The sequence below is a fragment of the Dromaius novaehollandiae genome, chromosome 2 (assembly GCF_036370855.1).
Source record: "Dromaius novaehollandiae isolate bDroNov1 chromosome 2, bDroNov1.hap1, whole genome shotgun sequence".
Classification (NCBI taxonomy): domain Eukaryota; kingdom Metazoa; phylum Chordata; class Aves; order Casuariiformes; family Dromaiidae; genus Dromaius; species Dromaius novaehollandiae.
Window position 1 is genome coordinate 27,694,477 of NC_088099.1, and position 17,366 is coordinate 27,711,842.

A 17,366-nucleotide genomic window follows, 5' to 3' on the forward strand; every position below is an offset into this window, starting at 1 on the left:
GAACAGATTTCATCTCAAAAGACACTAATTATTATTATAATTAGGCAATGAACATTCCTGCTTGATGTGTCAGAGTCAAAATTTACTTGACAAAATTAAGAGAAATTCTGGCTACAGTCAAATGATTGATTTCAAGGGACAAGTCTGAATAAAGCACTATTCACTCGAAGTGGAAATGTCAGGAAATACTGATTCTTGGACTAGAGCTTCAGTGCTTTGGGTCTAACTTCAGTCATTATTTCAACTTGTTTGGAGCTCGTTGAATTATTTTAGACTTATGCTGGTATAGACTTGTAAGTATAGTTGAGTTAACTTTACTGCCCACGGTAATTTTAAATCCTATTCAATTGAAATTTATATCTTCACGTGAAAGATGTAATCATAAACATTATTTATGTACTGTTCATGCTATATACTTTTATTATATTGTTTCCATATAGCATCATCCATTGGCCTACCATTTTGTGGTCAGACATATTTTGTCAGATTAGACTTTTTTAACGCTCTCTTCTAAGTAATCAGTTCAATTCCGTGTACGTTTGTCGCGCGTGTCACCCACTCCATCACGCTGCTGATCGCTAGCGAAGGTCCCGCGTGTGGGGCCGGTTTCAGACCGCTCTCCCTGACACGTGGGCGATGCACGGCGCGGGGTCGCTGGTTCCCACGGTGCCCGGGGTCCCCCTCGGAAGGGCCGGGCAAAGCTTTCCGCCGGGTGTAGACGCCCCTCGGAAGCAGCCGGCACACGCGGTGCGCGGCAGCGCGCAGCTGCCCCGAAGCGGGCGGCGGGCAGGGGACGCCCGGCTCCGCCGGTGCCGCCGCCCCGCCGGGAGCGCGGAGTCGCGCTGCTGCCGGCCGGTTTCTCTGAGCGGGCATCCGTCTGCTCGGCGCCCCGACCCGGGCGCCGGGGGAGGGGAGGGGAGGGGAGGGGAGGGGAGGGGAGGGGAGCGGGCAGCCGCGGCTCCCTCCTCGCCCCGCCCGGGGCGCCCACTCGCCGGGCGGTCGCCCCTGCCCGGGACTCCCTGCGGCGAGCAGAGGGGGCGGGCGGCGGGCTGGGGGCCGCCCCGGAGCAGCCCCGCGGCTGGGCCGGTGCGGGCGGGCTGGCTGCGGCCGCGGCCGCCGCTTGGCGCGGCCCCCGGCACCACGTCAGCTCCCCCGGCCGGAGGCGAGCGGGGCGAGGACGGGCGGCCCAGGCGGCTCCCCCCCGCGGGGGCCCCGGCCCCAGACACCGGGAGGGCCGGCCCGCCGCCCCGTCCTCGCTCCCTGCTCGCGGGCGGCCGCGGGGCTGCCCTCCGGCGCAGGGGTGCCGGCGGCGGGGAAGGCACCCGCCGGCCGCCCCACAGACGTGGCGAGCGGCCGCCGCCAGCCCGCGGCCCCGCGCGGCGTGTCGGGGAGGGCGGGTGACGGCGACGCGGGCGAGCTCTGCCCCGGCCGGCTGCGGGCTCGCTGCTGCGGCTGGTCGCTGCCCGGGCTCGCTGCAGAGCGCGGAGCACCCGCAGCGGTTATCTGCGGGGCAGCGAGGAGGGCTGAGGGAGCGGGGTCAAACATTGGCCGTGTCCCGTGTGTGGGTGCCTCCAGACCTCGGCTTTACTCGCTGAAGAGGAGCGTCTCCCTTTGCTCTCGGCTGCGCTGGGGCAGCGGGGAGGGATGAGGGACCCAGCACTTTCCCTGTCCCCTCCGCTGCTTGCCCACCCACCTTGATCCGAGCTGGGAGAGAGGTATCGCAGGACCTGGACAGCTCCTGCTTTGAAAGCTCCCGGAGCAGCCTGCGGCCGCTGCCAGCCTGCTGCCCTGCGCGGCTCCCGGCGGCGCAGCCCGGAGCGGGGGGGGGGGGAAGCGCGAGGGGCGGGGGGGGATCTGAAAAAAAACATCAGACGACGAGTCAGATTTTCCTTCGGAAAGCCTCAAAGTGTCCACGTCCTCAAGGAATGGAACCAATTTAACACCGCCGCCGCCTCCTCGCCCCCCCGGCCCGGGCCGCGGCCGCCCCCTCCGCGCCCGCCCGGCGGGTCGGGCCCGGGGCACGTGACGGCCTGGGAGCCGCGCGGGGCCCCGCCGCCGCCGCGCGCCATTGGCTGCGCCGCGCCCGCCGGCCCGCAGCGCCGGGACCCTCCTGCGGTATAAATAGGGCGGACCGGGGCTTGATTAATTTAGCATCCCGGGCAGCAGGTTTCTGCTAAGTTTGGAGTTACTCCTCAAGACTGTATGCCTGCGTCCCACAGGTAATAGCTAACCACGGACCAGGGACTCTGCAACACAAGGAGTCTGCATGTCTAGCTACTAGACATGCTCAGCTTTGTGGATACACGGATTTTGTTGCTGCTTGCAGTAACTTCATACCTAGCAACAAGTCAACGTAAGTGCTTTTAGCTTGTTTGTGGCATGGGTGGTGTCATGGGGTGGCTGTCCGACTCTCTATGCTCTGTCTCGACGTCTTCCCCGCGCATGGTAGTCTGCGGGGCTGGAAGTGTCGACCCGCAGCTTTCCAAGCTAGAGAGAGCATCTCATAAACTGCCACCTCCGTCCCAGCTCAGAATCTAGCTTTTTTCTTCAAAAATAGCAAGGGATGGCAAAAGGCCAGCGAGATCCCCCCACTCCCAAAAGACGGGCTCGTATCCAAAGGAGAATGCAAAACCCTAATTCAAGCGCAGATGCTTAAAGTCTAGGAGTACACGGCGAGCGGCGCAGCCCGCGCCGCACCCGAGCGGCACTTTCGCGGCACTCCAGGCGCGCTGTCCGAAGCGGAGCAGACGGGAGGTCCCGCAGAGCCGCGGCCGCCCCTTCCCCTTCCCCCGCAGCCGCAGCTCCCGGGGGCGCCGCTCCGCTTTGCGCGGGGGCTGCGCGCCGCCGCGCCGCGCACCCCGGCGCCCCCTGGAGGCGGGACGGCGCCCCTGCAGGGCCGCGGCGGCCGGGGAAAGGTGCTCCGCGCTCCCGGGGCGGGGGGTCCCTGGGCACGAAACCCGCCCTTTCCGAGGCCTCCGGGCAGGGAAAGACCGCACGGGGCAGAGGGAGCGGGCAGCGAGGAGGGGTATGTTCTAGCCCCAGCGCGAAATGGGAACGGGGCTTCCCGGCGCTGCCCCTCCGCTCGCTGGGGTGAGCCGTTAGTAACCCCCCCCCCCCCCCGGCCTCGTTCTGCTGGGGGAGAAATGGAGGGGCGTCCCCTTCGTTGGGGGAGAAGTGCAGGTCCCTCACTTCGCTGGGGCAGAGGTAGGGCCCGCCCTCCCGCTTTGCTCTGCAGCCTGCTGCGAAATTCCCCCCGGCTCCCCGCCGTTGTTCCCATGAGGGACCCGCTCTCGAGCGGGATCCGGGTGCGTTCTCGGCGCAAGATGGCTGAGCTGGCGGCGAGCGCCTCCGTCCTCCGCTCGCCTTCGCCACACGGGCTCTCCGAGCGCCACTGCCTCCACGCAGCGCCCCGCAGCCTGTCCCCCGGCCTCAACGCAGCGCGGGGCCGCGCCCCGCCACGGCGGCCCAGCTGCCGCCAGCGGTGACGGCGGCAGCGAAGGGTTGGCCGCGCGGCGGCCGTTGGCCTCGGCCCAAGGGGGGCGCGAGGTGGCGCCGCCCCCGGCGGGGCCTGGCCAGGGCCGCGTCCTGGCCGCCCCCTCGGCGAGGCCGCGGCTATTTCCTCGCCCTGGTGACAGGCAGGAGTAGCAAAAGCCTTGTGGTAGAGCTGTGAAAACTGGGAGTTTTCATAGTTTTCATAATTGTGTCAGTCATCCCGATATTTAGAACAGACTATATTTTACCAGAAATAAGATGGGGTAGTCACCTGTGTCATCATCATTTGAAGGCAATATATTTTTTTTAATCTTGTGTTAGTACAGGCGATCACAGTTCTATTGGGGTATTTCAGTGCTTTGTAATGTTTTGCACTTCAGCGTTCTCCAGCTTTTTTCACTATACCGTATGAACCGTTTGAATTTAGTGTGGTAGTACACTGCCAAACTCATCTTTTATGGGGAAAAAAACCCCAAGAATCTGTAAGCAGAAGGAAGTCATACTGCTGGGATAGAAGTATGGTGCAGGAGATTTCTACCATGATAAATTTCATCCGAAATAATTTTTTTTTTAATTACGTGCAATTTGGAAAACAGATTTTTGAAATGAATTCCTCCAAGTAATTAATGAGAATCTGTTTAGTAGTAAATAACATACAGAAAGAAAGTTATTTTCTATTTTGTACTTAAGACCTTCAACCTGTCCTGTTATGCGCAATATTACAGAAAATTTTGAGAACAAATACGTTTAGTTAGGCCCATTCCACATAAAATGTTAGATGGGCCACTTCACATTAATTAAGATGGCCACTTATATTAAAGTCTAAAATTATTCCTTGCAATTAATATGTTTGCATGCATCAGCATTTCTGGGTTTGTCTACTTGTTTTATGTGCACATATGTGAATGTGTATATAGGTATATGTGCACACTATTTTTTCTGTTTTTTCCATAGTTTTTAAGACATATATTTAGAACAAGCTTATATAAAATATCTTTCTTTTTACTCTATCAACCGTATCACTTGTTTTGATTTCATTAGAAAATCTGTTTTGAATTTGGAATTGCTCCTGTAAGACTTTACATTCTGTTTTGAGGTAATTACATTGAAAGAAAGAAAATACATTAAAATGTTTCTTACATTAGGAAAATTAACAAAATTATGTTTTAAGAGCATTGAAATGTAAACCTGCTAAAATAATTGGGTCCACAGTCTAATTATCTCTTTTTCTCTTTTCTCCCTTCTTTTTCCAGATGTGAATGAGGTCAGTATAATTATTTTTCATCTAGTATGTAACATTCAACTTCATTTAACAGGCTAGACTATTTTTCACAAGACCAGTATTTAATAACTAATTCCCAAGATAGTCATGGAAAGATACTGATTAAGTCCTGAAGGGACTGCCTGGAAATGTACCCACCCCAATTTTTCAAGTGGGCTGGCCTTTTTAAGAGACTGCCTTCATAGGTGTAAAGAACATGAGGAGAAAATAGCAGAGCAGTGGCATTTGGATATTATACCTGGCAGTTTGGACTAGAGATGACTATACTCTAAAGCCAGTCTTCCACTGTAAACTTCATTGCAACAGAAGGATTATGAAAGAATTCAGGTGTGACTTTCATTTACACTGCTTTTGTAGGTGCTAGTAAATATAAAGTAGTCAGTCTTCAATGGAATGTTCTAATGTAGCTGCATATATCTTCACAATGTAGTGAACTCCTAGCCTTCCTCGTAATCTAAAAAGCATGTGGCATCCTTAAATATATTTATCACAGAAACTGTAGTGTAAGAAGATGAGCCTAAGTTTGTATATTATTTTAAAGTATTGAGATAATTCTTTTTTTAATACTCTGCTTTGTTTTTTCTCCAGACACCTGCAGGGCGGAAGGTAAGCGTTTTTATTTTTCTTATGTGGAAATGAAGATAATATCAGATATTTGTAGGCAGATGAGTACTTTGTTGAATGAAAGGAAAATTAACTAAATTCATTATATCCAGTGTTCAATGAGAATAGCATTAGCACAGAGATGAATAGGAAGTAAGAGAAGGGAACAGTGGGTGGGCCATCTTAACACCCAGGTAAACTCAAACTTTGGATTTAAATTGCATTACCTAAGAGGAGAACTAAGCCTACCAAGAACCAAACTGCATCAAGGAAGCATTCTTTTTCAGGAACAGTTGCTTTGGACAGATTAACATGAATTGAACAGTACAAGAATACCCATATGGGTCTAAAAGGCTAGGTAGATTCCATTTAATTTCTAAAAGTCACTACTGTTAAATTAGAGCTAGTTATTCAGTAGGGAACAAAACAAAAATTTTACATATACTTTTGTGAACTGTGCAATGATAATTTAACTGACGTACTACTCGTACTGACTAGTCTATTTCCAGTAGTATATTGAGGAAAAAGTATATGCTGTCTATGGAAAATAACTATAGAACCTATGTGGGCAGTGTTGTTTCCATTTTACATGTACACTAATTATTTTTAAGGGATCTATTTCCCTGTATTTTCCTGGAAAACTGCCAGAGTAACTCAGTGAGTTTTGTTTTCTTCCAACAGGGCCCCAGAGGAGACAAAGGACCGCAGGGAGAAAGGGTGAGGAACTGGGTTGACGTTCATTTATTTGTGATCTTAGAACAACAGTTGTTGGAAGACCAATGGGGAAAAACTAAGTTTAGGCATTAATGTGGAATAAAATTAATTTACCTGTGGTAACTTGCATGGATAATTTTATTAAAAAGTAACTTACCTCTGTGCCTCAGCAATACCTCTGCAACCTAATTATGGTCATTGTACCTGACCGGATACAACTGAGTTCAGAAATCTGTTGAGTGCTCCAAGTGATTGTTTGAATAACTTTTTTTCCAAATGCACACAGTAGAAATAGTGCATGGAAATGCAGAAGGGAAAGCTGTCGCATACAGATGCAACGCTATGGCATAAAGATAAGCTCTGTACATCAAATCACAAAGAGACAAAAACAGCCTTGAGGATCGTTCATTACCTGTGCCTCCAAAGGTGGCTTGAAAAAACTCTGCTTGGCAGTTAGATGTTTGTCGTCTAAATCCTGTCAGTCAAAGAGGATATTGTATTGTTAAAGGCTATAGTAAAAGTAGTTGTAAATGACACCCGTTGAATAACTTAATTATAATATTCAATTTCATATTGTTGAATTCTGCTTTTCCAATTTGCTTCTGTATCACTGCTGGTTTTTGTAAAGCAGTATTTTGAAACTCATACACTTACCTGAGCTGTGTGCAGTTATGATGTGTCCCTTTTCATATCTTCTCCTGAAATGAAAATGCCATAGTACTGTTAGTACTTGGCAATTTCTTAGGTCATATAATGTTTACAAAGATAATGAGAACTATTACAAAGAGTATATCTACATGGTGGACTGTACATTTGATTTAGGCTACCACTATCTAAATCTGTTCAATGAAATGAGATACGTATTTTATGTCCAGAATATAGCAAGTCTAATCCTGCTCCTTTAGAAAATCCGTAAGAAGTTTATTTTGGATTTCATCTAGCATTGAATGGGGCCCAAAATATAGACCAAATGAAATACTGCACATCAATTACATTAATAGAAAAACTTTAACAGCTGTGTGTATTGAGGCTTAATAAGAATAAAGCACAAATGTTGCCTAACACATGTAATTTGAAGCTATCATAGAAGTTGTTATGACAATAGTAGCAGAGTGACTGTATCGAAAGTGTATAGGACAGTGCTGTGTTACTGTCATCAAACTTGCAATTATACCAGCAAATAATGCGAACTGATAAAAACTGGCCTTTGATTTACTCTGACAGAGCTATGCTAGTTCATACCAGTAGGGCTAACCTCTACCAATCCTTAGTTTCCCAGGGAGACTTTTTGGATCTCACTAGCAGAACCTGACAGGCTGTGTGGAAATCATGGGTCCAAAATCTGGTTGCTTACAATAAAACCCCCCATTTGGAGGTTATGCTTTGATAGCGTGGATTCAGTATACTCCCTGCGAATCTTCTGAAATATGAAACTATAATAAATATCTGATATGATGAGTGGCAGAGTAGTATAAGTTCAGGCTGTGCTTGTCTTCCAAAGTTAGTGATTAACTGAAACAACATATATATATATATATATATATATATATATATGCATGCTACAATGTGTACCATAGATGCCTGTTTTTTAAGGAATTCATCACTTCATAGATTCTTTATGCACTTCTAGGATTCACTTTATAATCACCTTTTTGGTTCTAGGGTCCACCAGGTCCACCAGGCAGAGATGGTGAAGATGGTCTACCAGGTCCTCCAGGCCCCCCTGGTCCTCCAGGTCTTGGTGGAGTAAGGCATCCAAGCTTTCTATTAATGAAACTGATAATCTGTGCTTTGTGACATCTAAAGGCTAAATGAGCATCGGTCGAAAAACACTGAGACTGCACTGGATAGTAGTGGGAATGTTCTTTCGTGTTCCACATAAAATTTGTGGCCCCAGTTCGAATGCAACTCTCCTTAGGATATATATTTTCCATGGCAAGTTTGGATTCTGTATTCAATAGGACCTGTGCACAGGAGCAAATCAACCCTGTTGATTTAGATCTGTGCACCCATAATGTATATCGATTAGGACCTGGCTAAATGAAATCTTTGCTGTTAATTGGATTGGCAAAGGAAAGAGCACTGTGCTGTTGGTTCAAGAGACAGCAACTGTATTGGAACAAGCTGAAGAAAGAATGTGCTGTTAAACTAAAATTCTGTACTTAAAAGTCATTACTTCGTTTCCTTTTGATTTATTTCTATCTGTATTCATGCTGCAGAACATAAGTGGACTACGTCTCACATATACTTTCTGCAGAAATAAAGTGTCCATCATTATTCCCTGAAGAATACTGGCTTTAACTCTTTATTTGCTTGACATTAACTTGCACAGGGAGCATGAAGGCATATAGAAAGTATCTTACTGAGCAAGTGAAGTAAATCCTCCTGCATGGAAGAATATTATTTTGCCTTCAGTGTGAATAGTTGTAATTTATTTTCCTATTATCAACCCTAAAACTGTTTTCATTAGTCTCTATTTAAATTTGGAAATTAAAAAAAACAAGCAAGAAAATAGGATTGTCTCCTATTTACATTTAGATTTTTTCTTTTTTTGCATAGAGCTTTTTTTTTTTAACTGAAGAGGAAAATGTTCCCTGCAAAACTGTCTGCAAGACTTCTGTTGACAAAGGATCAAGAATCCAAAGCAATGTTTCTAAGACTGTAGGATCCTCACATATTTTTAAAGCTGAAAGGCCCACCTCGTCTGATAGTCTGTCAGGGATGAGATGTGAATTTTACTTAAGCAATGCAGTGAAAAATATATCCAACTTCTCTCATTAGAAATTGTGCAGAATGATTTTAGTGTTTGAAGAATGTTTTCAATTTTAAACGGTCATTCAGTTTGTTCTTACTTTTCAGTTCACACTATTGCAGTGCCTCGCTGTCGCTACTGCATAAATATTTGAGGCCAATGTGTGAAATGGCTTTCCTAGTAAAATCAAGTCTTTCTAGAAACAAGTGAACAGAAAATTATATATAATAGGGCTGTGTTTACTGAGTGTTAAGTACATTGCTTTAACATACCATCTAGCAAGCATGGTAAGTCAGATGACAGGTATATAGAGAGTGATAACTACTAATACTGTGTTTAAAGTAAAATTGTTAGTATTTTAATTTCAAACTTTTTATTGCCTACAGAACTTCGCTGCTCAATATGATCCATCTAAAGCAGCTGATTTTGGCCCGGGACCTATGGTAGGCATACGATTCATCACTTGATAACTTGAACAGATGTTTGTGTTCAGTGTTTTCTGCTGAATCCTAATCATTCTCTTGGCTGTATTAACTCAAAGCATAGTTTAAAATTAGCACTTTGATCATGTAATTGAGTCAGACTATAAGCTGATGCTTCTGTGTAGGACAATGTGAAGCATTTGAAGTATAGTCTATGGACTGTATCTTCAACTTTAATAAGTTTTGCTACTTCTTCTACTTCTTGTGCTGTCATTCTGTCCGTTGATCACTTTTGTGAATCAGTGAATCTTATAATCTGATGCCAGATAACTCCTCTAGTTTGATCTAGTATTGCGTTACTCATATTGAGACAGAGGAAAACGGTTTTAGGAATGAGATTGACTGTGAAGATGCTCTGAAAGAAACATAGCTCTAGAAGATAACTCCATATCTCAGCCCCAGCTGGTGACCATTTTTTCTCCCATGTCTGAACAATACTTTTGACATTCTTGCATTGCACAAGTTTGGTAGAACATTGGCCACCACATTTGGGTCTAAGCAATTTGAACATTAGTACTTGCTACTACAAGGCTATTCTGAGGAGGAATCCTTTCTTGTTGCTGTATAGTATCCAAATGGATATTTGAGGAGACCATGGCCTCTCCACATGAATTTCTAACTTTTCCTGATTCTAATAGATCTTGTCAGCATACATAGATAGCAGAATATGGGTTAAATTCATCAAACACTGTCATCACAGATGATGTTTTAATGTGTGAGCAGCAGGATGAAGGCTGGTCAGGATTATTCTGGATTTGTTTCTATTTCTGAAAATAGTGTAATGTTAAATGAATATTTGAAAATGTGTTGGCATCTATACTTAACAGTAATGTTAACTCCTATTTTCCTATGATTAGTATCTAATTATTTTAAACAAGTTCTGTCCTCAGTGTCTATGCTGAGAAGAAATGAGAAAATGAGAATTTATTTGGGGGCTCTCACAATTTAAAATTTCCAATTTTTGAGTCAGTTACGGTTCATCTGACAGCAATACCAGTAGATTCTACTTACCATGCAAAATTTGTAACTTCCACCAAGATGGGAGAGATTTGGAAGACAGAAAGGCAGGAAAAAACTATTATGAAATGTAAATTTGTGAAGAAATTCACAGGGCTTATTTAGCACATATGATTCAGACTGTCCAGAAACAGACTTTTTTAGGATTGCTGCATATTCTTACAGCAGTAAGATTGCTTTAGATCCCATAAATAAATGCCTGTATTTAATACAAAAGTAGACTATTAATAAAAAATAGACTGTACAGTCTTACAGGAATGCTACATAAGCTATTGAAAAGCTATTACATGGTGTTCATCTTGTAATGAGAAAATCTAAAAGCATTTCCAAGCAAGATTAAAACCAATTAAAAAATTAATGGTTTCTGTTGAAACAGTCCTGTAAGATATTCATTTGGACAATAAAAGCATAAATTAAATTTCAGTTTGAAGCTGTTTACCTGCTTAATAAAGCTTAAGGTAACTGTTAATAAAGTGCAGTACACTATGAAAAGTTCCTTTTAAGAATGATTTTTGATGCATTTTCAGGATGTATGTAGATTTCTAAATTCAGTCAAGAAAAGTATGTTAGTGACGTATTTTCAGGGGTAAAATGAAGAGAATTTAGTCAAAAACTGAATATAAAAAGATTTAAATAGAAATAGGTCATCTGAAATAGATGTATACACAATACTTACAGAGTTGTTTGATTTCTTTCCAAAAGAGTGCATGAACTTTCCAGTTCAAGGTCATACTGCCATTCATACAAATTTGTTTTCCCTTATACTTGTCTGTTGTTTTAATGATCATTCTTCCCCAGACATCTGTTCTTGAAACATGTCATAAAATTGATAGGCTCCAAAATACAACCTCTCTTAATAATAGCTGGCTGTGGTTTTACTGTGGGTATGTGTGTAGTTATAACCCCCCGCTCCCAGCCTTTTAACTGTGGAAGTTTCTGCACAGGAAAGCAGAGGGTATTTAGAGGAATGAAATGGTGCACAAAAGTATTCGTTAACAAGCTAGAACAGGAAAATAAGCTAATTACAAGATTCTCAGCCATAATAGTACATCCTTAATGATCTTTCTGGATTCTCTGCTGGTTTATCGGCATCACAAGATCTGCTTGTAATTGGGCTTCCTATGCAAATTCATGCAGATCTCTTAACTTCCTCTTAACTTGCTTGATTTAGACATTGCACACTGAAAATTGTAATCCTCACCATGCTTTTAGGGTCACTGGGAATTGGTGTTATAGACGAGTTTAAATAATGGTGATTTTTTTTTAACGTTTTGTATTTATATCCCCTAGGGTTTAATGGGACCTAGAGGCCCACCTGGAGCATCTGGACCCCCTGTAAGTACAATCACATTGATTCTCTGGGAGAGATTAGACATACCTATAAAATTCCAAAGTATTCTTTTCAAACACTAACAAAATCTCACTCCTCTTTTAGGGTCCTCCTGGTTTCCAAGGTGTTCCTGGTGAGCCTGGTGAACCTGGTCAAACAGTAAGTACATATTTCCCCCTGCACACACTGTTAGCATTAGACATAGGAGGCAGAGGTAGGCCTGTAATGCTTAGGCCTGTTACTCCTACCCATATACACATCCATGCGTGTTCAAATTGGATGTTCCTGATTGATCCTGTTGCAGAAACAGAGCTGAACTCTCAGATTCAGACTCCTACAGATTGGAAATTCATGAACTGCAAAATCAATTAGGATGGAAGGACCTTGATTCAGTTCAGGCTCCAGTCATGCCCAAACTCAAGTCAGAAACCAGTAAAGAGTCTTATTTGAAGAGGGATGCTTGAACTAATCCTCAGTCTATTTTTAATAGGGTCCGCAGGGTCCTCGTGGTCCCCCTGGTCCTCCTGGAAAGGCTGGTGAAGACGTAAGTGGTTGTTAAGTGTTTTTCATCTCCACTAGGGCTGTGATTCAAATTTGTACATTAGGTTATCAAGCTAAGCATTCTAGCGGCCATAACTTTTTTACATCTTTCATTTAATATTTGATAGAAGAATTAAACCCCTGAAATAATTATTTTATAGTACAAGAGATGCAGTATGTTGGAAATATATACAGAAAAATGGATAACTTTAAAATCTCTCCAAAATATATTATTTAGCTTTCTGAATATAGGAAAAGGGAAACTTAAAAGCCTACAAGCCCTCTGTATTTATTGAAAAGGAGACACTCTGTTACTGTCTTGTCTTTTTTAAATGGTTTAGGTTTTTCTTTTATAAAAGGAGCTTTCCTTTTAGTGTATTTTTATTGCATTTTCTAGGGTCACCCTGGCAAACCTGGAAGACCTGGTGAGAGGGGTGTTGCTGGCCCTCAGGTAAGTAAAGATCTACTGTATATAATACAAAACAGTTTTCATATCAATGAAACAAGGAAATTTCTGAGTTACACCACATTAACAATGTAGTAATATACCCCAAATGGGTAATACTCAATTTTAGTCCTTACTTTCAGGGATATTATGTAGTTATGGATCTTTTTTCCCCAGAAAAGCTTTTCTCACTGTGTCACTTCTGTTATTAATTAGGAGTCACACGGGAGGAGGTGAGCAGGCACATTGGCATAAAAAAACTGAAATAGCTGTATTATCACGTTAATGCATGAAATTTGTGGGATTCAGAACTGGAAAATCAGGTTGATTATTGTTAGTCTCAGAACAAGTGTGATACTGGGAGGTTTTGGAATTGACTGTATTGCATATTTGACTGATCAGGGCCCCAATCTACTCACAAATTTCTGTTGAAAGGCTTACGCTTTTACTTGCTTATTGACTGAAATATATAACATGAGAGACAATCATTCATGCTCTCTGTGTTTTATAGGGTGCTCGTGGTTTCCCCGGAACTCCTGGTCTGCCTGGCTTTAAGGGAATTAGGGTGAGTGTGTATGTGTGTGTCTATTTTACCTGTATGGTTAAGGCTGATGACACTTCAGCATACTGAAAACCTCTGGAAATTCCCTCAAAGATGGAAGTATGTATTCTAAGTGCATGAATCTTTTTGAAGTTTTGAATGTCTTCTGATATAAGAAAATGATTTTTTTAAAAATCCTATGGTTATCATCATTAAGAAATAGTTTTGTATGGAAAGAAGGATTTACCTTATGTGACAAGAGTTTGTATATAGCAGTTGGTGAGAAAAACATGCTTAATTATTTTTCTATCCAATATAGGGACACAATGGTTTGGATGGTCAAAAGGGACAACCTGGTACTCCTGGCATCAAGGTAAAGATGAAATCTGAGAATGTAGAATGCATTTACAACTCTTTCTAGCAAGATACTTATGAAGTCCCTTCCAGTTAATATTCCATGTTGTCATTAAACGTTGCTCAGCTGAAATAACCTAAAAACCAGAGAATCCATGTAAGATAAATAATGTACCTTAACATGCGAAATTGTGCTGGGGGCCTTATCCTTAAGCAAGTAGTCAGGTGAGTACTTCTAAAGAGTAAGAGCTGCAGAACTGGGCTCCTAATGATTAGCTTTCTAGCAGCACTTAAAATAAGGCTGATTTTCCTGTCTCTGCTGTGCTATGGAATGTGTTCTGGGTTTGGGTATATTTTTTGAGCACACTAAAATGAAAATACCTATTTTTTCTACATAATTTTGCTGTGTGAGGCACATGCTCTACTCTGGGGCTTTCTGGTAAAGCTTCAAAAACCAAATAGACCAAAATCATCCATTCAAAATCTTTCCCTTTTTACCTCCCTCAGATTAACACTTATTTAAAGACAATCTTTACAAAATTTTTTTCAACATGGTCTAGAAACATTTTTTAGCAAACTCTCCATCTCCTAAACCCTTTCTCTGTTCTTCCATTCCATTTCAGTCCCTAATAGCAATGTTCTTAAAACCACTCCTGGGTCATAGGAAATTTTAAGGCTGCTGTTAATTCACAGTAGTTATGGATTCAAGAAACATTTATATAACTATGTACAACTCAAACACTAATTCTCCCTAATGTTTGTTTCCAAGAGCTTAGCACTACTTGTTTATAGAGTTACTGATTGTAGCATAGCATTCTCCAATATCAGTGCAATTTGTCGATCTCCAGAAAAAGTTTTAGTAACCAGACAGCAAACAGTCTGTCCAGTCTTTGGAGGTTAAAAGCAGATAAAGCAATTACGTAAATGAGAGAACAGTTATTAGTAAGAGTACTAATCTGACTGGAAAACACGAGCGTAATAAATCAAAGTCACTCATGATATAACTGTGTTAAAAGCAGTAATGAAAACAAAAATTAGTGTTGTTTGCAGCATCTAAGATTAGGTATATTCATATATATTCAGGATACCAGAGTAGATGAACTGCAGACCTGTTGGGAACACTTAATAGCAAAGGGAGAGAAGTCATGTTGCAATGGCTGTCGTTCATATCTCACTATTATTGGTCTTAAGATACAAATAGCTGAGGTGGATCCTTATTTCCAGCCATTTGACAAGACAGCATGGGAAGTTTGTCACCTTAATCTAAGGCAAACAAAAACATGATTATGTTTCCACTCTAGCTAAGAAAAAGCTGTCAGTCAATATGAAGTGCTAGTTGGCTCTCTATACTGTCTCTCTGAAATATGTACTACACAGTAAATGTCAGAGAATAAAGAAAGGGCTAAAGAAAGCTGAGAAGGGTCAGAGGAGCTACTTGCTCTGGGCCTCCTCTTCTACGAGGATTGCAAACAGCTATATTCCAATATATGCAGGGACAGTTAGAGCCTCTGCGCCCCCAGGAGCTGATGTGCTGTTGTACACTGTGTTGTCAGTGCCACAGGAGACAATGAGAGCAGGATCCAGCTTGTTGAATATGTCTCTAGATGCTGTAGTGCTGTCTGTCTGAAGCATCCTTTGGGTGATTTAAGCCTTTGAACTTTCATTTTTTGTAGGGAGAACCTGGTGCCGCTGGTGAAAATGGTACCCCAGGACAACCCGTAAGTATTTACTACTGTTCATAATATGCAAAATGATGATCTGTTGGATACAGTTCAGCCAGAATCTTGGCCAATTACTGTCATCAATGACATTCCATCTAGCAAGATGCTCTGATGTAATAGAAAGTGAATATTTGGAACAGCATTGCCTGGCTGCAACCCACTTCATACAGAGACTTAGCAGAAGAAAAAAGAATATATCTTTGCTCAGTGAATAGGTCTAAATGAGTTAATTCAATGTTTTTTGCAGGGTGCTCGTGGTCTCCCTGGTGAGAGAGGAAGAATAGGCGCCCCTGGACCAGCTGTAAGTGGCTACCCATCTGTCTGTTATCATGACCAGCCACTTACTGTGGCTTTCTCTGATCTTCAGATCTTCTGCCAGATTCTAGTTCTCATGTTCTTTACTCATAGGGTGCTCGTGGAAGTGACGGCAGTGGTGGCCCCACTGGACCTGCTGTAAGTTCCATTCTTGATCTTTGACAGTCCAGTTCCATTAGGTCTTGTGTCTAGCTCTGCTTACAGAGGGCTTCTTGGACTTCAGGGAAGTTGACTTTGTGGACTTCTTTAACACTGTTATTTGTTGTATATCAGACTGTCACAAAAAGAATTAATGAAAAAACCCTTTTGCAGACTATTTCCTAAGAGCCTCAGAATTTAGATTAAACACAGCTGTTACCTGTGTCAAGGGACCAAATGTTCTGTCATTTATACTGGAAAATTCGTGGGGAAACACCTGGTGATCAGATTCCTCATTTACAGCAGTGTAGCAGAACAGTTCTCCTCCCAAAACTAAAGATACTGTGTACCTTCTTTAACAGGTACATACCATGCACATGCAAATGACTAAAATTATACACAACCTGAAGCTGTATATGTACTCCAGGACACAACTTTGCACCTGCAACATTGTCCTGCCTGACTAACAGGAGTTAACCTTTTTCATTTGGCACCGATACCTGAGTTATGTGAGCTAAGTATGAAAGGCTAGCAAGATGTGACTGTTGTGATCTGACTGGTAAAACAATGACTAATCTAACTGCTGATCCAATGCAGAATTATCCCCTTAAAAGGAGTTAGTATTGCCATTGCTTACCACTGGCTTCAGTAAACCTCATTTATTTTCCTGAAATAAATGTGTGGATAGGGGTATATTTTTAAAGCTGTAAAAACTTCAGGAATAGCCCAGAATAGCTTTCCCTTCCAGCCTTAAGAATCTGGATAGATGGAGCTGATGGAGCAGCACTTGGTTTTGTCAGATTTGCTGAAGTGATTTAAATACTCCCAGTCAATGCAAACATCTGTCATGCTTTAACAGGGTAGAACATTAGTAGAGGTATGGATTTCACTTCAGTTCTCCCATTTGAGACATTTTAAAAGTATATATGATTTGGCCTTTTATTTGCAGGCAAATAGAGACCTTACAGCCAAGATCTGATTTAAACTTTTTAGTAGAACCAAACCTTTGTAGGTATCTTGAAAGTTAATGAGTTGCTGTAGGAAAATATACTCTGAAGTTGCTGACTGCTGAGGTGTTATTCTGTGTGTGCAATAACAGCATGAGATCTGCATTGGGTCCCAGTGTCTGAACTATGCCAGGCTGAAGTTATTTTACACGTACTTAGGACATAGTGATATAAATGTTCTCTATAGCACTTTTTATATATATAAAAAAATTTCTCTGTTTAGTTTAAAAAGAGTGTTAAAATATATACTTTTATATGTATGTGTATATACTTCTATATTCTCCTTGCCGCTGGGAATTTAAAACATCAGAAGAGTCAACATAATGGAAATTCAGCAAGTAGATATTTTAGAGTGCGCTTAGCCTCTCTCTCATTACTTGCATAACATTAGTGAGAATTCCAGGGACCAAATATATGACAACCACAATAGCTTATAGAATGTCAGAATCCAGTTCCTCCGTGCAATACAGGTTGACCAATTGCCTTCCCTTGGATTTGTGAGGCAGCTAAAGCCAATAAGTTTTAAATAAATATTTATAATTAAAAGATGTTATCTTACTAGAAATGAGATGTCAGTCCCCAGTAGCTATGAATGAGTTGGATATTTCATTAATGTATTAAGAAAATTTAAGA

General features: G+C 42.6%; 1 protein-coding gene across 1 annotated transcript in view; it reads left to right on the forward strand.

Annotated features, from left to right (window-relative positions):
• Window positions 1–2,118: 2,118 nt before the first annotated feature.
• Window positions 2,119–17,366, forward strand: part of COL1A2 (collagen type I alpha 2 chain) — a 42,786-nt gene continuing 27,538 nt past the window's right edge. The window contains exons 1-15 of the mRNA XM_026098592.2: window positions 2,119–2,353; window positions 4,746–4,756; window positions 5,363–5,380; window positions 6,059–6,094; window positions 7,754–7,837; window positions 9,230–9,286; window positions 11,633–11,677; window positions 11,778–11,831; window positions 12,163–12,216; window positions 12,610–12,663; window positions 13,169–13,222; window positions 13,518–13,571; window positions 15,226–15,270; window positions 15,521–15,574; window positions 15,682–15,726. Coding sequence (XP_025954377.1) covers window positions 2,284–2,353; window positions 4,746–4,756; window positions 5,363–5,380; window positions 6,059–6,094; window positions 7,754–7,837; window positions 9,230–9,286; window positions 11,633–11,677; window positions 11,778–11,831; window positions 12,163–12,216; window positions 12,610–12,663; window positions 13,169–13,222; window positions 13,518–13,571; window positions 15,226–15,270; window positions 15,521–15,574; window positions 15,682–15,726 — 735 coding nt within the window. The 5' untranslated portion in view covers window positions 2,119–2,283. The remainder of the gene's footprint in view (window positions 2,354–4,745; window positions 4,757–5,362; window positions 5,381–6,058; window positions 6,095–7,753; window positions 7,838–9,229; window positions 9,287–11,632; window positions 11,678–11,777; window positions 11,832–12,162; window positions 12,217–12,609; window positions 12,664–13,168; window positions 13,223–13,517; window positions 13,572–15,225; window positions 15,271–15,520; window positions 15,575–15,681; window positions 15,727–17,366) is intronic.